Source organism: Mastigoproctus giganteus, chromosome 3, assembly GCF_048544385.1.
Source record: "Mastigoproctus giganteus isolate SK-2022 chromosome 3, ASM4854438v1, whole genome shotgun sequence".
NCBI lineage: Eukaryota > Metazoa > Arthropoda > Arachnida > Uropygi > Thelyphonidae > Mastigoproctus > Mastigoproctus giganteus.
This window is the reverse complement of record NC_143577.1, coordinates 95,482,833-95,510,520: the sequence shown is the minus strand read 5'-3', so window position 1 is coordinate 95,510,520 and position 27,688 is coordinate 95,482,833. Positions and strand designations below refer to the sequence as shown.

Below are 27,688 nucleotides of genomic sequence, written 5' to 3'. Positions count from 1 at the left end.
CTATGCTGCTGCAATAGGATCTGGAAAGGTTGAGCAGATGGGCTGAGAGGTGGCAAATGAAGTTTAACATTGACAAATGTAAAGTACTACACATGGGAAACAGCAACCCCAGAACAACGTATCAACTCTGTGGTACTACACTGACAGTGGTAGAGAATGAAAGGGATTTGGGGGTGGTTGTGCAGGCAGATATGAAGTTCTCTGAGCAGTGCAGACGGGCTGCAAGAGTAGCTCATGGAGTATTGTCAATGATATACAGGAATTTTTCCAGCAGGGATAAGGAGGTGATTATTCCATTGTATAAGGCAATGGTCAGGCCACACCTAGAGTACTGTATACAGGTCTGGAGGCCTCATTTCAAGAAGGATGTAGAGCTGCTGGAACGAGTACAGAGAAGGGCAACAAGATTAGTGAATGGAACAAAAGGGTGCTCTTACGAAGAAAGGCTTAAGTTTTGCAAATTACAGTGTCTGGAGACTAGGCACCAGCGAGGTGATCTGATAGAGGTGTATAAAGCCCTGAATGGTTTGAGCATGCTCAATGCCGATGGGATTCTTCCTCTAGCTCAGCAAAATCACCTGAGAGGGCATAAATTCAAATTGAGGAAAGACAGATGTAGGATAGACGTGCGGAAATTTGCCTTTAGCCAGCTGGTGGTTGGTTGGTGGAACAGACTTCCATCCCTTGTGGTGGAGGTTGATAGCCTAAATAAGTTTAAGGCTCAGCTGGACAGGTATTTTGAACGAACAGAGGGGTGAAGTGGAAGTGGGTTTTTTTTTTTGGCTGATGCTGCATAAGCTTGCTTTCTTGCATCAAATGCCTCTGCTAATGCTAATGCTAAAAATGCTTATGATCAATCATTTCAAAAACGTAAAACCGTTACAGAGAAATCCAGACTGAATTTCACTGACAATTCTGCTTCATCTTATAATCAACCATTTACCGTGCTTGAGCTACAGCAATCTCTTACCAACTGAAGAAACAGTGCTGCTGGCCCTGATGGGATATATTATGTAATGCTCTAAAATCTGGATCATAGATCACTCTTTTCGCTGGTCATATTTTACAATCGAATTTTTTCTGAACATACCTTCCCAAGTTCCTGGCATCATTCTTATGTACTAACGATTGCAAAACCCAGTAAAGATCATTCTGTACAAAATTACAGGCCGATATCCCTTACCAGCTGTCTCAGCAAAACTCTCGAGAAAATGATACATCGCTGTCTCACTTGGTTCCTCAAGTCTCAAAACTTGATAAATAACAACCAATTTGGTTTCCGGGAAAACCGATCTTCATTGGATCTCATGATCAAAGCCGAGACAAATATCAGAAATTTTTTCATCAAAAAGGAACATCTCGTCATGGTCTTCTGTCTTGACGTTGAAAAAGCTTCTGACACTATGTGGCATTTTGGCATCTTAAAGGATCTACATTCTCTTGGTCTGAGAGAACGTAGATCCTTTACGTTCTCTTGGTCTGAGAGGTAATTTACCATATTTTATCCAAAATTTCCTTCAACAGAGATCCTTTCATGTTTGTTATCAGGGAACCCTCTCTAAAATCTTTATCCAAAAAGAAGGAATTCCACAAGGGTCTGTTCTCAGCGCCACATTGTTTGCAATGAGAATGAATCATATAATTGAACTCATTTCGAAAACTGTGGATTCATACCTTTTTCTAGATGATCTCACAATTTCTTGTCATTCTCAAAACGTATTACATTGAATGCCAAATATCACAACAAATATCAATCGCATCCTGACACGGATAACGCAAAATGGTTATAGACTATCCAGCCAGAAATCTACTGTCATTCACTTCTGTACCAGACGCAATATGCATCCTGAACCTGAGCTCCACTTGAATAACCATCCTCTTCCCATAGCAAATAGTATTCATCTACTAGGATTGTTCTTTGACAGCAAGTTAAATTTCCAAAAGCACATTGAACATCTCTGGACTTCTTGTCAAAAAAAACTGAACATACTCAGTCTTATCAGCCACAACATGGGGAGCAGATCATTACAGCCTGCTTCATTTATATAGAACCATAATCAGATCACGACTGGATTACGGCACGCCTGTCTTCGACACTGCTAGGGAGAGTGCTTTATCTCGCCTCAACCCTATTCAGCATTCAGTTCTCAGAACAGCACTAGGTATGTTCAGAACATCTCCAGTGCAAAGTTTGTCTGTTGAAGCCCATGAACCCCCTCTAAATATCAGGAGAAAAATTTTGTGCTGAACTGTGCAACCAAGATCCAAAGCCAGATGACCCATCCTAATTGGTCAATACTTTATAATCCGCAGTTTTTGACCTTCTACAGAAATAAACCACAGACAGTTCAGCCTGTTGGTATTAGGCTAAAGCAACTAGCAGAAGATTGGGATATGCACTTCAATAAAATCCTGCAAGATCCTATAGATCCCAACCCTCCATGGTCTGTCATAATGCCACCTTGTGACAATTATTTCCACCAGTGGGGTAAACACTCTCTATCAGACATTAAAATCCAACAACTACACATTGCACATACTCAACATTATCCTGACTTTGCTAAAATATGTACAGATGGATCGAAGTCTCAGAGTGGATCGGGTGCAGCAGTAGTACTCCCTGATACTACTATTTCTCTCTCTCTTCCAACAGAGTGTAGTAGTTACATGAATGAATTATATGCCATAAAGCTTGCTATAGAAAATATTTTCCATGTGTCAGTTCAAAAGAGCATAATATACACAGACTCGCAAAGTTCCTTATTAGCCTTGCAAAGCAACTCCCCCACCTACTCACCCATTATTAAAGCTCATTAGAACAGAGTTGATACATCTCAGAGAGCATCAACAAAAGATTATCTTCTGCTGGATACCAGGCCATACTGGAATACCAGGAAATGAAATTGCAGACGATGCTGCCAAACATCCATCCAGATCAGCCCCAACAAGTTCCCTAGTACTGATCACTGATTATAAAATGAATATACAAAGTATATGTAAAGGTCAATGGACTCTTCAATGGCAAGTACAAATTCAGAATAAACTACTTCAAATTAAACCTGTACCAAAATTATGGGCTTCCAGCCTCAATTACTTCTTTTTTTTTAATAGACAAGAAGAAGTAATTCTAGCCAGAGCCAGAATTGGACATATCCATTTAACTCATCTCTTCCTCTTGTCAGGGAATGACCCTCCTCAGTGTAATCATTGTCATACACCACTCACAGTCAAACACATACTTCTGGAATGTACTCTATATAATAATGCTTGACTAGTGTCATTCAGTTCTCTGGCAAGCTGAACGGAACCTTTGTCGCTTCGCCATATCATAGGCGAAAAATCAAATCTCACAGAATTCTTCTCCTTCCTAAAATGAATAGGACTGTATAGCTGTTTCTAACTGCTTCTACATCAACCAACACAGGCAGTATGAACCACTTTACTAAGTGGAATATGGCTTAAGTAGCTATTGCACTTAAAACCCATCAACAACAACAATGCCACTGCACTGCTGTCGAGTCCTTGCGTTCGATGCACCACTGTAAATGGTGTCATCGATGGCCAAGTGTTAAAGGGACACAGCGTGCTGGCCATCGGGCAAACAGTCCATCTTTGTGGAGTTGCCTGGCCACAGTAAACCGCAATATCCTGCATTCTGTGCAGCTGGTTTGCAGTGGATCTAGCTGTCTGGTGTCAGTCCCTCTTGGCCTGTAGGAGTATATAGCGGCCATCATTGGGCATTTGTTTTTCCTGGGCGACCACCACTGGTTCTTCGATCAGCTGTACCTGTTGTTCTGAAGGCCGATCACGCGCTTGAGACGATGCTACAGGTAATACTGAACCCTGCAGCTACACTCCTTGCACTTTGACCATCCTTGAGCTTCCCAAGTATTCGAACCCGGGTAAAAGTCATCTAGATGTTGTCTACCTGCCATTTCGTTGTCTGTAGCTCTGAATGAAACGAATCACACATCTGTAACAATCATGCTCACCATTCGGTAATTTGCACATAACTGCTGCTTTTATCTGTTTATGTAAGCCATCTCATCACGGTTCAAATTTTTGCATGTTCACTAGCTTTCTACCGAACAGCCACAGTTATGCAAATCGCCACAGGCTGTTTTGTTTGATTTTGTGGTTGTAACGTTTAGAAATAGTGTTGGTCCTGAAGTTTTGAACACCAGTGTACTATGTGCTTGTCTTGGTGGTCTTGGCGCATTATAGCCTTAGTGGCTAATGCGCCAATAAAACCAAAACAAAACAAACAAAACCAAACTTGTCTTGGTTGAAAAGAATTCTTGGCACTTTCAGTACCTTTCTTAAATTTATTTGCATACTCATTGAATTGGCATTGACTCATGCTTTCTTCACTATACTGAGACAACATTCTGGTATAAATGTCAACAGGTTTTGTTTCTGCATTTAAAAATATGATTATAGATTGCACTTTACTTTGGTAAATGACTTGCAAGGGTGCTGTCATCTTGATAATTGACTGTTTCCAAATAACACCTGTAGATGGTATCATGTGGGCATTCATTGTTGCTAGAAGACTTTGATCAGTAATGTGATATAAAATTATCATCAATGTTTATATAATATGCCTTTTATGTTGATTTTTTGGTTTTCATTCGAATGACTTTTGTATTATGACTTTACATTGATATTATGTATCAGTGTAGCATAAGCCTCAGGCTTCCTTGCACCATATGGCTAATAATAATAATAAAGACTTCCCGAATGACGTTTATATTATAACTTTACATTGATATTTTTCTAATATGATCAGGTATAAAATGTTAGTAATCTTAAGATGTCCATCTATTGCAGGGGTGGCCAACGAGTTGATCGCGATCTACCAGTCCAATCGCGGCTTTAATTTCGGTCGATCACAACGAATTTTAAATATACAGTCATCCCTCGGTTTGCGCGGTCAGGTCAAAATTTTATATTGCTTATATTTTTTTTTTTTTTTTTTTTTTGCATGATTAAAGATTTTGTTGAAGGAGAAACACATTTCACCATAGTAACGTAAAATCCACAGAATTCCAGCTGTCGGTATTATTGCAAATGCAATAAGATTGAGTTTACTACCCATTTATAATTAGATTGCACTAACAGAAAAGCCCAATAAACCAGAAAGTGCAAATTGTTTTTATTGTTTTTTGGTCGTGACCTCCAGAAATAGCTTTAGAGAAATATCACAAAGGCATTCAAAACTGATTTTTATAACGATATAACCAAACAGAGCAATAAACGGTGGTGTGTTTGTCAAGTTATTTTGGAAACAACTTCCTCGTTCAGGAATCCTCTTCATCAATTATCCTACATTAGGATAATTGATGAAGACAGAATAAAAAATATTCTGTCTGAACAGCTCAGACAGAATATTTTTCCGGTTCGCACAACTTAGTGTTTTAATCGGTAAGCATTGCTTTTGCTGATTTAATAACTGGACAGTACTTATACATTAATTTAATACCCTTTGATTTAAAATTAATACTATGAAAAAGAATAAAACGTATCATTTTAATCAAGAGTGGGAACTAGAATACATATTTTATAATGGTAAAAGAAAAATGTTCTTGTTTGATTTGCAATGCTTTTGTGGCCATACCCAAAAAAGGAAATTTAGAAAGGCACTTCAGCACACTCCATGGTGTAAATACCAATTGGATTTTCTGCCGAATAGCGAGTGACCTTAGAAAAAATAAATTAGAAGAATTTAAATTCAGATTATTCGCGCAACAAAATTTCTTCACGACACCTAATTTATAATCTAAAGCAGTAGCTGTAGCATCATTTAAAGTGAGTCACCTTCTTGCAAAAAAATGCAAATCAATTTCTGATGGTCAATTCATCAAAGATGCATTTTTAGAATAACATTCTCTTTTTGAAAATTTTAAGAACAAAAATGAAATTAAAAGTGTCCATCATGATCTGCAATTTTCTCAAAATACTGTGATGCGATGCATCGAAAAATTTAATAAAAATGTGAGCTCACAATTGCGTGCTCATATTACTAATTGTGTCCTTTTCTTTATAATTGGATGAATCTACAGATGTCAGCGATGCAGCTCAGTTGCTCGTTTTTATTTGTATGGTTTTCAGTTTTGTTCGTATGGTTTTCTGGAGGTCACTAGAGAAGAACTGCTGGGTATGGTTTTGTTAAAAGAAAGAACTAGAGATCTTGATATCTTTAACTCATTCAAACATTTTATTGAAAAAATTAAATTACCACTATTTAAGCTCGTATCAGTAACAACAGATGAAACTAAAGCAATGATGCGGCATCTTAACGGATTCATCGCACCATTGTATCATCCACCTTGTTGGTGGATGATACAACGGTAACTCAAAACGTTAGCCAGCAAAAGAATAAATACTAAAAATGTTATGGACATTGCTTTCAAAATTGTAAATTCCATCAGAGGACAATATCTTCAAAGGAGACTTTTCAAAATGCAACTTGATGAAAAAGAACCAGATCTGATATTACACACAGATGTGAGGTGGCTGAATGGGAGTAAGTTTCTACCGAGATTTCGAAATTTGCTGAATGAAATTAAAAAATTTTGTTGATCAAAGGGGAGATGATTATCAGCAGCTACAAGATACGGAGTGGTTGTGTAATCTGGCTTTTTTTTTTGGCAGATTTTACCAGTAAATTAAGTAATCTGAATTTGGAATTGCGAGAAAAAAATAAAAATGTGGGTGACATGATTAGTAGTATTTCTGCGTATAAATATCAATTTTTGGCAATTGCTACGGATCTCAGAGAAAAAAAAAAATCGACCATTTTGCAAATATGCAAGATCATTTGCAAAAATATCCTGTTTTTGAATTTAATAGTGAGAAATATGTTTCTGAAATTGAGAAAGCTGTGGATGATTTTGAAACCGGTTTTGGTGATTTTAAAACAATTGAAGACATTGTTCAGTATATTTCTTATCATTTAATGTCGACTTAGATACAAAACAAATTGCAGAAAAAATCACTGTGATTTTTCGCATGGAGAAAATATTACTTGAAAATGAAATTATTACATTTCGAAACGATATCTTCCTAAAAGCCAGGTCATCAGAAAAAGACTTTTGGAAATATGTTTGCCAAGAAAAGTACCCAAATGTAAAAAACTGCAGTGAGCTTTTAAATTCCTGTTTTGGTTCCACATATCTTTGTGAATCGGCCTTTTTGTATTTGAAACAAACAAAGATGAAGAATTGCTCTACCCTTACAGACTTGCATACAGAAGGCTGGCTCTTTACAGTTCGCCTTATCACAGTATAACCCCGTTTTGAAAGTTTGGAAGATGACATGAAAACACAAATTTCACATAAATTAAAAATTTAAATATATATTAATTTAAAATAAGAATTCTGAATTGTATTTAATTTTAAAATTTATAAACAACAATTTTCAATATATGTGTTGATTAACTTTTTTAACCATGTGCAATGAAATTCTTGAGATGGTAGATTGTGGCACATGTTGAAGCAAAAAAGTAGATTGCATCACAAATTAAGTTGGCCACCCTTGATCTATTGGTACATCTAAATACAAAAAAATAAAGTTTAACCTTTTCATTATTTTGTCTTGATTTCTGAATATACTATTATGTGTGCCTCTTTTAGACAAGTGTTTTTACCCCAGCATATGGAAGTGTGACTAGTGTATGGGTAACAAGTTTAGTGAATCCTCCTGAAGTTATTAATATATTATTGGATAAATTCAAGGTTGTTAATAGCCCTGAAGACTTTGCTCTTTATGTTGTAAGAGACACAGGAGGTAAGCATAGTGAATTTTTATTAGAGGATTAGTTTGTAAACTTTTTTGTTATCACAGTTGTTTTTAATTTATCAGTTATTTGCAGATCATCTCTTTTTTTTTTTTTTTTCTTTTCTGCTAACATCGCAATATTAGAAATGGAATTTTGTAATTATAGTTAGTCATGATTTACGTGGTTCACAGGTCCTTGCTTTAAAGCAGTCAGGTAATGCCATGTGATATTCTTGTGATTTCAATAGCCTGTATACAGTTATACATGCACAAATACTGTTTGTATAAGCTTATATCAATATCAGTTAATAAAAGTAATAATGGAAAATTTGAATTTGCAAATTTTGTGCCACTATACAGACTAGATTATATGACAAATAAATGCATTTACTACTGCAGTGCACTCAAATTGTTTACAACATATTTCAAATAAATTTTATTGTCTGTATGTATGGTAAACTTTTGAAGTGTAAACTAAAGTTTCAGGAATGTAATAAAAAAAAAAAAAAAAAAAAAATTCTGTTACTTGCCAGCCATTTGTTGGAATCCACTGTGAAATGGTCTTCTTGTGAGACAATATGCCTTGTGCAGTGATTGCTGCCATTGCTGGAAGCAATTCTGGAATCTGTTTTTTGTCCCTTACCCTCTATACACATAGCAGAATACAGGGGTTGAGGAACTAGTCTTTTTACTCTTGTTTAGAAATTGTCATATCTCTGACTGGTAGGAGCAAAAACAATCTTTAGCACACCATTTTTCAGAAAACTTTATAACACATCTTGATGGTTTCTTTTTTAGAAATGTGGTTTGACAGTTGTTTGGTGGAACGTGTTTTTGATGCATATTCCAGATTTTTAACTAGCAATGGATGGATGCCTGTTTGTCATGCACATTCAGGGTCAGTCCATTTTCGAATTTTGAAAGACACTGAAAAGTTTGCATTCTATCCATTTTTCTTGCTCTCCAGATACCTTTATTGCCATTTCAAAGAGCTTTGAAATGGTAAAAAAAATTTTCAAAGATCTTTTTTCAATCTGGCGGTGGGAACATGTTACTGCAGGGTCTTCAAAATTTTTGAATGAAAACACTTCCATGCATTCCATGGTAGGAAGAATTAATTAGAAAAATTTTGATAACTTAACCAGATATGTCTTATTAGAGCTTTCCTCAGTAATGTATAGTGACTAAAATGTAGTTAAAATAGCTTAAAACTCAAACTGAAATATTCATTATATTGGGTATTAACAATTAAAATTATAACACATGTGGATACTATGAATATGCTGTTTTCAAGTCCATGGAAACAACTGACAGTTATGAACTGGGGATGAAGTCCTGGATAAAGCCATTTTTTTGGATACTAGCTTTTGATTGATGGCTCTGTTGTGCCAATCCATATTCCTGGTGGGGGAAGCTCCTACAGTTCACTAAAGAAAATTGATGATGGTTTGGAACTTGGGAAATTATTATTATTATATTTTTTATTTTATTATTATTCCTTCTTTTGGTGAAGGTAAAGAAACCCAACACGAGAACCACTGGAAACATTGGCAAACTTACTCGGAAAATTAGTTTTCCGATACTGCACTTTAACGCTGCTCGCTCGGTAAACAGATGGTAGGTGTTATCGGTGTGGAACAAAAGTCAAGAACAATATATTGATTTACAGGTAGGCATGGCAAATGATGTGCTGATTGGTGCATGAACACAATTGTGATTTACACACCAACCTGATTGGTGCGTGAAGTTTAACATCGACAAATGCAAAGTGCTGCATATCGGTAGCAGTAATCCCAGAGAAATGCACCAACTGCATGGTACTACACTCAGGGAAGTGGAGAGTGAAAATGATCTTGGGTAATTATGCAGTCAGATATGAAGTTTGCTGAGCAGTGCACACTGGCTGCCAGAGCAGGTCATCGAGTCTTGTCAATGATATATAGGAATTTTACTAGTAGGGACACAGAGGTGATTATCCCGTTGTACAAGCAGTGGTCATGCCACACCTAGAATACTGTGTACAGGTCTGGAGGCCTCATTTTAGGAGGGATGTAGTGTTGCTAGAACGAATACAAAGAAGGGCAGCAACATTGGTGAGGGGGAACAGTGGAAGTAGTAAATAAATTTAGTAATTGGGTGGTCTACCCAATTTTGGAGTCAGTAGTGTTGAAACATGACAAACACTGGCAGCAATCCCATATGCCTGCCATGCACCAACAACAATCGCCTGATCTGCCCTAGTGAATGACTGAGCACTCGTGATCTCCCAGTCATCTGATCACTTACAGCATATTTAGTATGATTTATTCCATTTCTAACAATATATGTCATGTTTGCATTTCTGTATGTACTTGCTGAAGAAGGAGTTTGTTACTCTGAAAGCTACTTGTATTAAAACTTATTAAATTTAGTTAGTTACTACTTCCACTGGCTCTGCTGCCCTTCTTCAAACCAATGAAACCAGTGCCACAGGCCCATTCTCTCTCAAGATAGGCTTAAGTTCTGCAAATTGCAGTGCCTGGAGGCTAGGCACATGCAAGGTAGTAGTAGTAGTAGTAGTAGTAGTAGTAGTAGTAGTGGCACTTGATGCAAGAAAGCAGTGTAGGAGCTTATGCAGCATCAGCCAAAAAAAAAAAAAAAAAATCACACCATACCCTCCAATTGCCTGTCCAGTTCCTCCTTAAATTTATTTAACCTATCAACTTCCACAACGACAGATGGAAGTTTGTTCCAGCAATTAACAACCCGCTGGCTAAAGGCAAATTTCCGCACATCTATTCTACATCTATCCTTTCTTAATTTGAACTTATGTCCCCGTAGGTTCGTATTCTGAACAAGTGGGAGGATCCCATCAGAATTCAGCGTGCTCAACCCATTCAAGGCCTTATAGACCTCAATCAGATCACCGCGCAGGTGCCTAGTCTCCAGCCACTGCAATTTGCAGAACTTAAGCCTCTCTTGGTAAGAGGATCCCTTCATTCCCCTCACCAATCGTGTTGCTCTTCTCTGTACACGCTCAAGCAAATCTACATCCTTCCTAAAATGAGGCCTCCAGACCTGTACGCAGTACTCAAGACATGGCCTGACCATTGCCTTATACAGAGGGACAATCACCTCCTTTTCCCTGCTAGCAAAATTCCTATATATCATTGACAAAACCCCATGACCTGCCCTAGCAGCCTGTCTACATTGCTCAGAAAACTTCATATCTGACTGCACAATTACTCCCAGGTCTTTTTCATTTTCTACCACCTTAAGTGTAGTACCACACAGTTGGTACGTTTCTCTGGGGTTACTTCTACCCATATGCAGTACTTTGCATTTGTCAAGGTTAAACTTCAGTTGCCACTTCTTAGCCCATCTGCCCAAATTATCTAGATCCTGTTGCAGTAGCACACTGCCATTACTGTCATTAACAACCCTGCCAACCTTCGTGTCATCTGCAAACTTCGACATTAAGCCTGATATACCTTCATCAATATCATTGATAAATATACAAAACAACAGTGGCCCCAACACCGAACCCTGTGGGACTCCACTAATAACATTAGTCCACGAAGAGCAGCACCCATTGATTACCACCCTCTGTCTTCTCCCACTTAACCATCCTTTTATCCATTGCAGCAACTTACCCTTAATACCATTCTGCTCCAATTTGTACAATAGTCTTCCATGCGCAACAGTGTCAAAAGCTTTCCTGAAATCCAAGTATATGATATCAAAATTATTTTTTGCATCCAGTTCCTTTGTGACCACATCATAATAACCAATCAAATTTGTCAGACAAGACTTTCCCTTAACAAACCCATGCTGTGTCTGAATTATTGCTGCAGTCTTGTCTAGATGATCCTGCAATGCATCTTTAACCAGTGACTCCATTATTTTACCCGGAACAGAAGTTAAACTAACTGGTCTGTAATTATTCGTGTCACCCTTCGAACCTCCTTTGTGAATTGGGGATACATTTGCACATCTCCAGTCCGTGGGAACCTCTCCTGAGTCCAAGGTGATCTGATTGAGGTGTATAAAGCCTTGAACAGGCTGAGCAAGCTCAATGCTGATGAGATTCTTCCTCTTTCTCAGATTAAGAACCTGAGGGGGGGGGCATAGATTCAAACTGAGGAAAGACAGTTGTAGAATAGATGTGCAGAAATTTGCCTTTAGCCAGCAGGTAGTTGATTGCTAGAACAGACTTCCATCTCTTGTTGTGAAGTTGATAGCTTAAATAAATTTAAGGCTGAGCTGGATAAGCATTTAAAGTGAATAGATGAGTGCATTGGGAATTTTTTTTTTTTTTTTTTTTGGCTGATGCTGCATAAGCTTGCTTTCTTGCATTGTATGCCTCTGCTAATGCTAATATTGGCCTATACAAGAGCACATAATTTGACATATCTAAATATATGCTGCATATAAAATATGAACAGACACAATTTGGCCTCAGTAGCCATTGTTGTCATTAAACCCATTAACAACAACAAACACCAGAATTCTTCTACCACATGCAACATTACATTACAAGTTACAAGATACAATATTCACGCCAAATCACCAATACAAAGATCCTGAGTATATTAACTCATAACTTACAAAAGCTCTGACTACATTTAAAAATAAATTAATAGATATGACTAGGACTATAAAGATATTTAAAGAATATGATTTAATATGCTGATTAGGTCAATAATGTGGCAAAATTTTTCAAAAACTTATCTGTTTCCAGGAGCTCAAAATTCTTCAACTTCACAGTTCATACTTTCCAACTTTTGTCACAGTTTGGAGTTCACCATCGATAGGTTAATGAAAAAAATTATGGATGGATTTGTGTTAGAAATGCCCACTTCTCAATCTTTTGAGGTTCAAAATTCAATAGACCTATCAAATTATAGAAGAGTGATTGGGAATTCAAATGTTCTGTGGTCAGACCTGTATTGCGCCAGGGAAGATCAGCAATTAAATCTGAGATGATACAGTTAAGATAAACCCTATTTAGGTATGAATCACAGTGAGAGAGGGAGAAAGAGATAGAGGATATAAAAAGAGAGATCCCACAATCTAATTAGCATTAGTAGAGGCATACGATGCAAGAAAGCAAGCTTATGCAGCATCAGCCAAAAAAAAAAAAAAAAACCACCCTCCCATTTCACTCCTCTATTCGTTCCAAATGCCTGTCCAGCTCAGCCGTAAATTTATTTAGGCTATCAACTTCCACAACAGAAGATAGAAGTCTGTTCCACCAATCAACTACTCACTGGCTAAAGGCAAATTTCTACACATCTATTTCAATCTGTGCTCCCTCTGATTCTTAATATGAGCAAGAGGAAGAATCCCATTAGCATTTAGCTTGCTCAAACCATTGACCTCAATCAGATCACCTTGCAGGTGCCTACTCTCCAGGCACTGCAATTTGCAGAACTTAAGCCTTTCTTGGTAAGAGCACCCCTTTATTCCCCTCACCAATCTTGTTGCCCTTCTTTGTACCTGTTCTAGCAACTCTACATCCTTCCTAAAATGAGGCCTCCAGACCTGTACACAGATAAGCTATTCTAGACCCAGAGTATTCTAGGTGTGGCCTGACCAGTTGGAGTAGCATACTGTCTTTACTGTCGTTAACAACCCTCCCAACCTTTGTATCATCTGCAAACTTGGACATTAAACCTGATATACCTTCATCAATATCGTTGATAAATATAAAAAACAACAATGGGCCCAACACCGAACCCTGGGGAACTCCACTAATAACATTTGTCCATGAAGAGCAGTGTCCATTGATTACCACACTCTGTCATCTCCCACTCAACCATCCCTTTATCCATTGTAGCAACTTACCCTTAATGCCATACCTCTCCAATTTGTACAGCAATCTTCCACGTGCAACAGTATCAAATGCTTTCCTGAAATCCAAGTATATGATATCAAAATTATTTTTGGCATTCCTTTGTGACCAAATCATAGTATCCAATCAAATTGGTCAGACAGGACCTCCCTTTAACAAACCCATGCTGTGTCTTAACTATTACTGCAGTCTTGTTTGTATGATCCTGCAATGCTTCTTTAACCAGTGATTCCATTATTTTCCTTGGAACACAAGTTACTATAAAAAGTCTATAGTTACCTGTGTCATGTTTTGAACCCTCTTTGTGAATTGGTGATACATTTGCACACCTCCAGTCCATGGGTACCTCCCCTGAGTCCAAGGGAGCTCTCATAATTATGGTTAAGGGTTTGCTTACTTCCTTTGCTGCCTCCTTTAATATAACTGGATAGATCCCATCTACCCCAGTTGGCTTTCTTAGGTTTAACTTCAACAATTTCTCCTCCACTTTACTCTCAGTTATTACAAAATCACTTAGCTCCCTGTTAGAGTTTGATAAACTTCTGGCACTGTACTCATTGAATAACTCTTCATGTTTGAATGTAGATGCAAAATACTTATTCAGTTTATCAGCTACCTGAGCATGGTCATCAATAGTCAAACCATCTATCTTAAGCGGTCAAATCTGATTAATCCTTTTCCTTCTAGAGTTTACATAAGTAAAGAACTCTTTGCATCCTTTGTGACTTGATTACAGAATAGTTTATATCTGCCCTAGGCTTCTGTGTCACCTGATACTTTATATGCATCCCATGCATTTTTCTCTCTGCCAGCAGTCTCATTAGTTCATCTGACATCCATTTAGGCCTAAACCTTGAACAGTATTTCTTAGTTGGAACTAAAAGCCTAGTAGCCTCCAAAATTAAGTTCCTGAAAGCTTTCCATTTAGAATTCAACATTGGTAACATGATCAGTTGATCCCACTGTACAGAATTTTAAAACTGTCTGAAACCTCTGTAGCCACCTTTACAAAAGCAAAAGCCCTTCCCTTTGGCCTTGATGGTAGTTACATCTTTAAGTAATTCCTACATCAGTACATTGATCACTGTCACCCAGTGGTTCCTTTATCTGCAAATTCTTAATGCATGAATAATCACTGCTGATAATGAGGAAACCAGAGGGAGTATTACTCCCTCTGGTTTCCTCTCAAACAAGTTGCTGTAGAAAACAGTCATCCAATAAATCCACAAAACACTTGCTAGTGTGCAAGTGACCAATCCACAAGTTCCAGTCAATATCTGGAAATGTAAAATCCCCCATTATAAGACATTCTGATTTACTTGCCACTCTATTTCTTTGCACAATTGCTCATTATACTCATCAGATTCATTAGGCCTATAACACACACCTACTCTCATTTTTCCTTTCCCAGTGCTTATGTCACGCCAAACAGATCCAACATTGCATTGTCCACCAACATCAATTGGATGCACTTAGATTTTATGTGTTTCTTAACTAACAGCATAACTTCTCCTCCCTTCCCCTCCTGTCTATCCTTTCTGTACACATTGTACTCCCCAAATTCCAATTCTGCACTGCTTAATTGCTGCTGGTAAAGGTAAATTTCACCATTTTTTTGCCATTCTGCATGACAGAAAGAAGCCATTGCCCTAAATGCATAGAAATATCGTGAATTAGTGATTTTTCTAGTACAAACAGCTAGTTTTTTATATAATGTGAACATTAAAATTTTGTCTGTTACTTGTGCTGTGCACTGCTATTTTGTCTGCTTGCTTGATCACTGGGCTATAATACTTCTGCCTCTACATAGTGAGGATGGACACTATGTAGAAAAATTTTATCTCCCAGAGCAAAAATAAGCACCCGTGGGTGTTACAAATTAGACACCACCCAGATGCATAGATTCAACTGAACCATTGACAATAATATAATTTTGATCTGTCTACTAATACAAAATATTATGTCTATATTGTCCTTGATGTATACATGTAGGATGCATGTTTTGTAAGCTCTGAGTATAGCTTTAGCAGAGTTACAGCTAGATTAGACTATATTTCAACATATAGTTATGGAAGATTGTCTGCTCCAGTAACACCCTTATCTCCCCCCCCCCCACACACATACACACCACCAACAATAGGTCTCCATTTTGACCAGCAACCGAAACCTACAGTCACTGTCAGCAGTGAAGCTGACACTGGAAGACCATGTGACAACAGGAGAACACCTCAAGGTCAAAAAGGTCAGTAATTGTTACTAATGTAGCATTAGCATTAGTAGAGGCATTTGATGTAAGAAAGCAAGCTTATGCAGCATCAGCCAAAAAAAGAAACCACTTCCACTTCACCCCTCTGTTCGTTCAAAATACCTGTCCAGCTGAGCCTTAAACTTATTTAGGCTATCAACTTCCACAACAAGGGATGGAAGTCTGTTCCACCAACTAACCGCCCACTGGCTAAAGGCAAATTTCCGCACGTCTATCCTACATCTGTCTTTCCTCAATTTGAATTTATGCCTTCTCAGGTGATTATTCTGAGCGAGAGGAAGAATCCCATTAGCATTGAACATGCTCAAACCATTCAAGGCTTTATACACCTCTATCAGATCACCTCGCTGGTGCCTAGTCTCCAGACACTGTAATTTGCAAAACTTAAACTGTAGTATCTAACGGAAAATACTTTCTGCCTATAAAAACTCCATTTTTTCATCACACAACAGCAAATGAAGCAGCCACTATAACTTCCTTGGAAAATTGTGGAATTAATTTTGTTACCAAAGAAAATATCCCTTTAGAGCAGTACCTAACAGCAATTGCAGAGATTGTACCCCCAAAAAATATCATACATGCCTCCTATGTAGCAGGAACTGTGCTGGCATATTTTAGCCATTTTTCATGGGCTCAAACTGTCCTGCAAAAGGAATAGACATTAGTCATCGTCATCATCACCTGGAAGCAGCACGAGAATTGCCTTAGCACCAACCAAAGTAACTATATCAAATGTCCCACCGTCAATTCCTCAGAGGAATTTTAACTAAATATGGATCAGTTATTGGAAAAATATGCACACTGTCTGCAGCAACTATGAAACTGGAATTTTCACGTATAAAAAAAACTTCTGCAGGTGGGCACTTATGCACTTCACCAATAATGATGCAGCAAATAACATCCCTAAACTCATCAATGCCAACTTAAATGGAATCACATATACCTTTTTATATCTCCATTTCATCTCAATGTTTCTTCTGCCATGAAGAGGGCCATATCAAGAAAAACTGCCCACATATCTTTAACTCCTCCAGGATTAGGCTGGATGCACAAAGCGAGCATACGTTTGGAGATGAGGATACAAAAGAAACAGCCAAACAGTCTGAGATGCCTCCAGACACACCAGAAAAAAAAGAAAAATCAAAGAACACAGGAGACTAGGATGACTCTCTTTAGGACTACCAACCAAAACGAGAAGCTTTTGGAGTCAACTCCCCAAGACAGTCCACATCCACTGCCATAAAACACAAGAAGACAACATACACACTGGTGGGAAAAAAACAAATCACTAACAAGAACAACAAGATGGACAAAAATAAATACAGAACACCACAGAAGTGAGATCTTAAATAAGTCTCTCACACCAGCAAGTATGGAAATAAATAAACAGTAAGAAACTACTCATGACTATAAATGAAGAACTAGAATTTCTGGAGGTGGAAGAAGAGAGACTAACTGTAATTCCCGTGATTCCAATGTTTCAGAGAATGAAGATGGGAAAGTGAATTTCCCCACACTAAAAGCCCTTTAACTGCAGAAAAATTACATTCTTTCTTACAGCAAGTATGCTGCTCCCCCATAGAACTAACAGCTCTGAAGTTCACTAACATACCAGAGCTCATCTCACAACTTAAGGATCTGCATTCTAAATTAAAGGGAAAGAAGGACAGGGCAGATGTGAATAGATCCAAACATCTGTACTATTTGATTAACAGGCTGGAACAATATCACCAATCAGGATGCTAAGAGCTCTGAAAAACTGCAAAATGTTTATTTTTATATCTGTAAATAATGATGCTATCACTAAATGCAAGATATACCTCTGCATTGGCAGGAGCAGCAGTGGGTAGCACACGCTTCTTGATTAGACTGGGGTTCAAGCCCGTGACCACCAAATACAGAGAATGCGGAAAGGTCAGGTAATGACCACCACATTACCCCGGAGCAATATGGCCTTAGTTGCTAATGCTCCTAAAAACCAAACAACAACAACCTCTGCTTTGTGCAATAAGCTGGCTCTTGGCCAAGTCCAGTGACATCATGCTGACCTACTCTTCTTACAGGAAACAAATATAAAAGCAGATGCAAAAAAAAAAAAAAATCTGTGATACGGGCAGATTAGCCATATGTATTCCATCATTCTCCAACCCAACAACTTCATGGAGCAGGAGTGAGTATCAGCCTACCTTATAACTCTCCCTGTAAGTTCAATGTGATAGCAGAGACAGCTGGCTATGCAGTGCATGCCCTCCTAGAGATACCCCCAAAGGAAATTTTGCATATTTTTAACATCTACATGCAGGACACTCACCATTCAAATCACAAATTTCATACAGAGCTCTCTCTCTCTCTCTCTCTCTCTCTCTCTCTCTCTCTCTCTCTCTCTCTCTCTCTCTCTCTCTCTCAACAGAGCAAGATGTGTTGAGCCCCGCACAGTGCTAATCAATAACCTGCAGGCCATGGTAGACAACCAGTTCATCGACACATTGAGCCACTGGTACCCAAATAATCAGCAGCCATGAGCAGGAATACAGAAAGACAAATGATACTGAAACCGAAGAATAATGATGGTGTACTTATAAATAACAGAGAAGGCATAATTCAAATAGCAGAAGAATACAAAGGGTACTAGGAAAGTTTTGCAATATGACGCAACAATGAATCACAGGAAGCTGCTTGTTGCTGCATGTTGAGACATGTTCATACGTGCATAGTAGCCGCCGCACCAAGTCGATGGACTCAGTTATTCATTAGTAGTGAGAGTGTAAAGTGCTTGCGATGGCATCATGGTCACGAAATGAGATAAGGACAGTTTTGTGGTATAATTTCGTGCGTGGTTTAACCATAGACCAGTGCTTAGAAGAAATGACTCTTGCACTAGATGATGATTGTCCACATCGTACAACGATATTCAGGTGGTATAGAGAATTCCAAAGGGGAAATTTCACTCTGGAGGATTCTGAGAGGCCGGGAAGGCCACGAATGTCAGTTACGGAGGAAAACGTTACTGCTGTGAGGAAAATGCTTGACGAAAACAGGCGAGTGACCTACCAACAGATAGAGGATACTTTGGGCCTAAATGCACCAGCAATTCGTTCGATTCTGCAAGATCATTTGCACGTGAAGAAACTTTGTTCTCTTTGGGTGCCGCATCAACTGACTGAAGAGCAGATGACACGACGTGTGACTTGGTGCCGGGAGATGTTAAAAAAGTTTGATAAGGGACAATCTCGGTATGTGAACAACATCGTGACAGGTGACGAGACTTGGCTGTACTATTACGATCTGCCGACCAAGGCTCAAAACAAAGTTTGGGTCTTTGATGATGACGACACACCCGTAATTGTCAGAAAATCCCGATCTGTAAAGAAGAAAATGATAGCTGTATTTTTCAAATCGAGTGGAATTGTGGAACGTGTCGTTTTGGACACGCAGAAGACAGTCACAGCTAAGTGGTATACTGAACAATGCCTGCCTAGTCATTGGATCTATGAAGAACCTGCGGCCAAAGTCAAGAATGGACACCTGGTACCTCCATCACGATAATGCTCCAGCTCACCGCGCCAAAGCCTGCACCGAATATTTGACCACGACAGGACTGAAACTTCTCGAGCACCCTCCCTACAGCCCAGACCTTGATCCCTGCGACTTTGCACTGTTCCCGCATGTGAAAATGAAGCTAAAAGGGAGGCGGTTTTCCAGTGATGAGGACCTTCTACGGGCTTGAGACAACGAGTGTGCTTTACTCCCTAGTGAAACTTGGCAGAACTGGTTTAAAGATTGGTTTCGGAGGATGGAGAGGTGTATTGAATGTAGAGGAAATTACTTTGAAAAAATTAAATAAACAAAGCTGTATTGCAAAACTTTCCTAGTACCCTTTGTACTATAGAGAATTATACAAGGAGTGAGGAAATGATACCAACAGTGGGGGAGATGAATCACAGATTCTTTGGGTACTAGTGGCTCAATGTGTCGATGATAATTTCCAATTTCTGTTTTATCTCCTTTCTTATGCATTAGAAAGGTGTGATGCCTAAGGAGTGGAATAATGCAATCATAGTTTTGCTGCATAAGAAAGGAGATAAAACAGAAATTGGAAATTATAGACCAATTAACTTGTTATCCCACATCTACGAGTTGTTCACAAGGGTCATTACTAACAGATTAGAAAGAATACTTGATGAGAATCAACCAAAAAGAGCAAGTTGGCTTTAGGACAGGATTCTCAACTATCGATCACCTTCACAGCTAATGTCACAGCTAATGGAGTAAGCAAATGAATATAAAACGCCATTATGCCTGGCATTTGTGGATTATGAAAAGACATTTGACTCCACAGCATAAGACGTTTCAGGCACTAGAAAGACAAGGCATAGATACCCCATATATTATGATTTTGAAGAAAATATATAAGAACACTACCTCCTTTATTAGACTAGACAAAGACAGTAGCAAATTTAAAATTGAGAAAGGAGTCCGGCAAAGAGAGACAATATCTCTGAAGTTGTTTACTGCTGCCGTTTCAGAAGATTAGACTGGTTGCAGAAAGGAGTCAATGTGAATGGAGTGTACCTAAACCATTTACGATTTGCAGATGACATTGTGATCGTAAGCCATGATCTCAAAGAATTAGAGGAAAATCTTAATCAGTTATGCAGAGTTAGTAAGGATTTTGGACTAAAGATGAATATGGCTAAAACAAAAGTAATGATGAACGAGTATGCCACAGAAAGGGTTATAATAATTGAAGGAGCAGTAATTGAAAAGATGTATTCATATACTTATCTGGGACAAGTCATTAGCTATAATAATGATAAATGGCTGGAAGTCAAGAGAAGAATAAATTTTGGATGGATAGTTCAGGAAATATAGTCATATACTGAGGAGCAATATCCCAATTTGTCTGAAACATAAAATAACGAACCAATGTATACTCCCCACCATGACTTAAGGGCACTCACCAAAAGAATGGAAGTAAACTCAAGTAAAGGACATTCTTATCAAAACTAAAGAAGTAAAATGGTCTTGGGCAGGACACATAGCTCGAAGACATGATGACAGGTGGTCCACGAAAATAACAGAATGGTACCCAAGAGGATCTAGAAAAAAACATGGAAGACAACGATGAAGATGGACAGATTAAATTCATGAGTTTGTGGGTAGTAAATGGATGGCCATTGCACAAAACAGAAGGAACTGGAAAGTTGCTGGAGAGGCCTTCATCCTGCAGTGGATTGAAAATGGCTGATGATGACGACCCAGAGAAAAAGTGCTACGCCTGGAGATCAACAAATATGGCATCTGGAAGACTTCCTTACCAAGCCCGATTAGACAGATATTACATCCCAAAACATACCATCCCCCTGTTTAGAATCATCACAAATATTCCATATTATATCCCAACCACTCCTTTGTCAAAATACAGCTCTCCTTATCATCCGGTCACTTCAAGAGTGGAGGTGGGTGCTCATTGGATGTTCAACAATAGCCTTCTCCAAATACATGGAATATATCTCAAAGCTGCAAGACCTAATATCCAATCTTGTCCAATCCAATGACAGAATGGAAACCATGAACACGTAGTGGCCTATTCTTAAAAAGTCAATTGAAATCATTCTCACAAATCTACAGCCATCAGAAGAGTCGACAAAAGCTTGTTAACCTCTATCAACTTGAGCAGAGACTGAAGCATCTGAAGCATTAAGCTTCTTACAACATATTGCATACCTGAGAGCCATATTCTTTAAAAAATTAAATATCCTCATAGTGCTATCTTCATCAACATGAGGTGTTGACCGATACCCTCTTTTTCGGCTATATCGGGTATTAATCCAATCTCGCTTGGATTATGGAGTTCCAATCTATGACTCTGCCAGGAAAATTGCACTAATTTGGCTAGACACTATCCATCACAGTTCTCTAAGAACTGCTTTAGGCGTATTCAGAACATCCCCTGTACAGTGTCTATATAAGAGCTCACATCTGGTGAGTATGGGCTTGGCACACCCAGGGTCCTGAGCTGGATATCATCATTCTTCTCTTTCTTGGTGATTCCCTTTTGACTCTCTCTCTCTCTCTCTCTCTCTCTCAGAGTAACTGAGGAATATTTTTTTTTTTGGCTGGTGCAGCATAAGCCTCAGCCTTGCACCATATAGCTAATAATAATAATAATAGAAGCACATGAACCTTCTCTCCATCTTCGGAGGAAAATCTTGCTACTCAACTATGCAGCAAAAATACAGAGCCTTCCCTTTCATCCTGTCTGGCCATACTTATTTGAGCCCCAATGGACCACCTTTATCACAACAAACCTAACGAAAACAAGTCAATTGGGATAAGGTTGTTACAGTTAACACAATACTGGAATTTAGACATGGGTAATATCTTTCAGGAAACAAGCACCCATGACCCTCCATGGTCTGATTATACACTGCCCTGCAATTTTTCATTCCAGCAATGGGGGAGGGGGAAAGCATGCAGCAGATCTCACCATCAGGAAACTCCATGCTGCACATACAGCTAAAATTCTCGGTGTTTTCAAATATATACCGATGGCTCAAAAACAAGTATGACAGTGGACGCTGCAGTGTCTGTTCTGTAAAACTGTGGGTGATTAAAATAGCTCTGGATTACGTGATTAAGCTGTCCAGTAAGCACACTATGATCTACTGTGATTCTCTGAGTGCAATAACATCATTGAAAAATCCATCCAAGCCAGTCCACCCCGTCTAGAAGCAAATCAGATCATAAATAATTCCGTTAAGCTGTTAACCAATCAGTTACTTTCTGTTGGATACCAGGTCATGTAGGGATCAAAGGAAATGAATATGCAGATTGAACCACTAAACATCCAATCACTGCAAGCTCTCCTAACTACCAAGTGCCGTATACAGACTACACAGTTACAAAAAATGTGTGTGAAGAGCAATGGTTGCAAATCTGGCAGGCTCTGGGCAGCAATAAGCTGCTGCAATTTAAACAGAAACCTAAGTTGTTGGCATCAACATACGATCAAATAGGCAAGAGGAGGTGATCTTGTCTAGGACATGTATTGGGCACACACACATCTAACCCATATTTATCTACTCATGGTGGAAGATCTGCCTGTTTGTACATATTGTCAGCCTGCACTTATGGTGAAGCATATTCTAATAGATTGCAACCATTATAATTATCCAAACTCAATTTTCACATCGCTTTCACATCTACAAAAACCTTTAACATTACCTCATATGATTGGAGATAATGCAAATCTAGCCAAGTTCTTTATTTTCTTGAAGCAAACAGGATTATTTAACAGATTTTAATTGGTAATTGTACTACAGAATAGAATTGGGCACAATATGGCATTAGTAGCTCTTGTGCCATTAAACAATATATCAACCGATCTTCAGTGCTGAAGAAACAACCCCTAAACCATATAAGAAGCTATAAATATCAAAAGGCAATCTCAAACAGTTACAAGGAATAACCGTGTGGTACTGGCTCAAAAGAGCATTCTCATAATGAATACAATATGCAAACTGCAGTGATATCAAACCTACAAACCTGCTTTTTCTTGAGACTGTAGTTTTTATAAAAGAGAGAAACACATCCAGAAATATAAAACAGTGTAGTTCTACTATAGACTGGATTTAGATACTTCTTCCTTAACCAAAACAGTAATCATTTTATTTACCATGCAAACACCATTCTAGCATTCCAGCTAAAATTTCATCAGTGTCATCACAAATAATAATCTCAAAATTCCATAGAGTCGTAGATGAAAAAAAAACAGCATTATAGCAATTTCATGGAGGCTGATGACAAAGGTCAAAGATAAAACCATCCTTGAGCTTCATGTAGCTGATGATATGGACTCTGGCCAGTTTTTTCCAAAAAAGGAAAGGCCCAAACAGATTTGCAGAAACAGACAACACAGTGACAATAATTTGCACCAACAGTGTCAAATAAATATACATTGTTCCAGTGGAATTGAAAAAAATTTATGCAGTCAAGTTAATACCACATCTCTTATAAAGTTTCCCCATTCTGTCTTATAGCTGTTCAGTTTCTGCTGCAAACCTTTTCTGTAGATGACCATCTCCTTGCATGCAGGATATTCCATGGGCACTGATCTAATTTTTAATTTAGTTTTAACAAAGACTAATTTCTCAAAAATTAGTCTACAGAAATTCAGGGTCTCATTGATTTTTATTGATCTCAAAGGTTTAGTTAAGGTTAGACTACTGCTGAAGACAAGCAATGCTCAGTTAGACCAAGAACACCTATGGACAACACATCAGCAGTCATAAATAATAAATAAACAAATAACTAGGTAATCTTGTCCTCATAGAACTATGAGGCTTATCCCAAAAGTAATGCACATCACACATGGGGCAACTGACATTTATCATGATAATAATTTGAAGTCTAACCTCAACGTTAGTGTGCTTGAAATGGAAGACAATATAACTTCAGGTCAGATACAGTTTCAAATTAAAGATCTCTAATTAAAATTGAAACTTTGTGGTGAGTCAACAGTAAATCATAGCATGATTTCTTTGGTCTCAAAGGTTTTGTCAAGGTTAGACCACTGCTAAAGATAAGCAATGCTCAGTTAGACCAAGAACATCAACAGATAACACTTCCACCATTTTGGAGGAAGAAAGACATATGACTTGTGAAAAAATAACCAGTGAATCTGGAATACTGAAATCATCTGTTTACCTAAGTTAAAATTTTAACTGATGTGTTACAAAAACTAAAAGTCACCACCCAATAGGTGTCCTACATTTGCTGTCAAATGAACAACAAGCAAAGCATAAAGAAATTGCAATGCAGTTACTTGCATATTACTGACAAGAAGGTGAAAGGTTTTTAAAAGCATTGTTTCCATTGATGGGACATGGAACAACTTTGAAACTGAACTGAAGAAACAATCAGCTTAGCATAAGCATCTATCTTTACCATGCTCCTCTAAATGTCTCTGCGAACAATCAAAGGTGAAATAAGTAATCATTATAGCCTATGATTATGAGGGAGCATTATTGCTACTGACTATGTCCCACTTTGAAGATCAGTAGTTGGAGACCACTGTGCAAAGTTTCTTCATCAGAAATTTGACCTGAAAATTTGTCAGAAGCAGCCACAGGTGTTGTAAGCTGGTGTGCTCATACTCCATGAAAATTCAAGGATCACACAGTCTGTACAACTTGTTTTCACTGATTACAAGTGGGAAGCACTACCTCACCCTCTTTTAGTTCTGATATGAGTCTATGCAATTTATTCCCAAGCTCAAGGAATCTTTGCATGGATAATGATTTCTGTCTTTGGAAGTATTGAATGTAATTCTGCCCAACACATCAGACAGTTTAACTCCAGCAGTCAGTTAAATGGGATTCTGAAATTAACTGAAAGTTGGGAAGCAGTCATAAGGCATATTGAAGACTTGTAATGTAAATTGTGTTATAAAATAAATTCATTTTAAATTACCTGCTTTTATGCATTACTTTTGGGACCCTTGTAATAAATTATAATTCTGCATAGAAATAAGTGTGTTTTAGTACTTTACAGTTAATTGTCTTCTCATGCCAATCCCTTCACATAAGATCATCTGCAAGTGGGTTATTGTTATTCATTTATATACATCCAAGCCAATCTAGAATGAATGAAGTTTAAATGCATTTTACAAACATAATATACTTGTATTGACACTTATAGCCTTATGCTTTAGTACTTAAATAAAAACTGCTCTAATTTTTCTTTTATACCAGGTATGAAACACACACGCAACATATTTTACCAGAGTGTGCTTTGATTACAAAACTACTACTAGAATAGAGGCAATGCAGCAAATGTGATTCAGATTTACAGGTGTTGTAAGCATCCACAAAGAAATCCGATGATGCAGTGTCAAAAATATGATTGCTCAGTTTGAGGAAAGAGACGTTTGGTGAAGCGATGTCAGGAAGAGGATGCAAACACCTCAACCAAGAATTGGCTGAGGATATTGCTGCTGCAGTCATAGAAACATCTATGAAAAGTGGTGTAATAGTATTGGCATGAGAAGGCAGGAACAGTGCCATCTGTTCTATGTGGTTCTATTCCATAGGTTTTATGTGGTTCTATCCATATAAATTCTACCACGAGCGATTACAAGTAGGTGATGCTAAAATTTGACTGACATGTTTTCGACTTCTTGTCATGAATGCAGACATCAAGTGGCTACAGAACATACTCTGGAGAGATATGTCACTTTAATGGACTGAAAAGCCAAAACTGCAGGAATTTGGCCATTCAGCTACTCTGTGCAAGTTCAAGAAATCCTCCTGTGTGTAACAAAGATCAGTGTGTGGTGTGGATTCATTCATTTTTAAAGAAAACTTTCCTACTGGACCTGTGATGTGTTCAGTTACTATTCAACTGTACTGAGACATGTTAGTGAGTGTCTGTCATAATTCTACAACTGCAGCAGCCTGGAAACAACAGGCTGTTGCAGTTAAACTACATTTAGATATATACAAGGACTATTGATTAACCTTTCAGTGGAAAAATGCTGTCACAGCATTTTGCCACTGAAAGGATAATCAGCTGCTTATTTTAGCATTAGCATTAGTAGAGGCATATGATACAAGAAAGCAAGCTTATGCAGCATCAGCCAAAAAAAAAACAAAAAAAAAAACTTCCACTTCACCCCTCCGTTCATTCGAAATACCTGTCCAGCTGAGCCTTAAATTTCAACTTTCAACTTCCACAACAAGGGATGGAAGTCTGTTCCACCAACCAACTACCCACTGGCTAAAGTCAAATTTCTGCCCATCTATCCTACACCCATATTTCTTCAATTTGAATTTATGCCATCTCAGGTGATTATTCTGAACAAGATGCACAATCACATCAGCATTGAGCATGCTCAAACCATTCAAGGCTTTATACACCTCTATCAGATCACCTCGCCGGTGCCTAGTCTCCAGACACTGTAATTTGCAAAACTTAAGCCTTTCTTCGTAAGAGCAACCCTTTGTTCCATTCACTAATCTTGTTGCCCTTCTCTGTACTCGTTCCAGCAGCTCTACATCCTTCTTGAAATGAGGCCTCCAGACCTGTATACAGTAGTCAAGGTGTGGCCTGACCATTGCCTTATACAAGGGAATAATCACCTCCTTATCCCTGCTAGAAAAATTGCTGTATGTCATTGACAAGACACCATGAGCTACTCTTGCAGCCCATCTGCACTGCTCTGAGATCTTCATATCTGCCTGCACAATTACCCCCAGGTCCTTTTCATTCTCTACCACTGTCAGTGTAGTACCACAGAGTTGATACGTTCCTCTGGGGTTGCTGTGTTCCATATGTAGTACTTTACATTTGTCAATGTTAAACTTCATTTGCCACCTCTCAGCCAATTTGCTTAACCTTTCCAGATCCTGTTGCAGCAGCATAGCATCAGTAATGTCCTTAACAACCCTGCCAACCTTTGTATCATCTGCAAACTTGGACATTAAGCTTGATATACCATCATCAGTATTATTTATAAATACAGAAAACCATAATGGACCCAACACTGAACCCTGAGGGACCCCACTAATAACATTAGTCCACGATGAGCAGTGTCCATTGATTACCACTCTCTGTCTTCTCCCCCTCAACCACCCCTTTATCCATAGCAGCAATTTGCCTCCAATGCCACTCTGCTCCAATTTGTGCAGCAGTCTTCCATGTGCAACAGAATCAAAAGCTTTTTTAAGATATATAATATAAGTATATAATATCAAAGTTATTCCCTGCATTCACTTCTTTTGTGACTGCATCATAGTATCCAATCAGGT

At 38.3% G+C, this 27,688-nt stretch overlaps 1 protein-coding gene across 2 annotated transcripts in view; it reads left to right on the top strand.

Annotated features, from left to right (window-relative positions):
* Rassf (Ras association family member) overlaps positions 1 to 27,688 on the top strand; it is a 285,214-nt gene that overhangs the window by 184,836 nt on the left and 72,690 nt on the right. For both annotated transcript variants that reach the window (XM_090370595.1, XM_090370596.1), the window contains exon 7: positions 7,635 to 7,788. In XM_090370595.1, the coding sequence (XP_090226721.1) occupies positions 7,635 to 7,788 (154 nt within the window). The remainder of the gene's footprint in view (positions 1 to 7,634; positions 7,789 to 27,688) is intronic.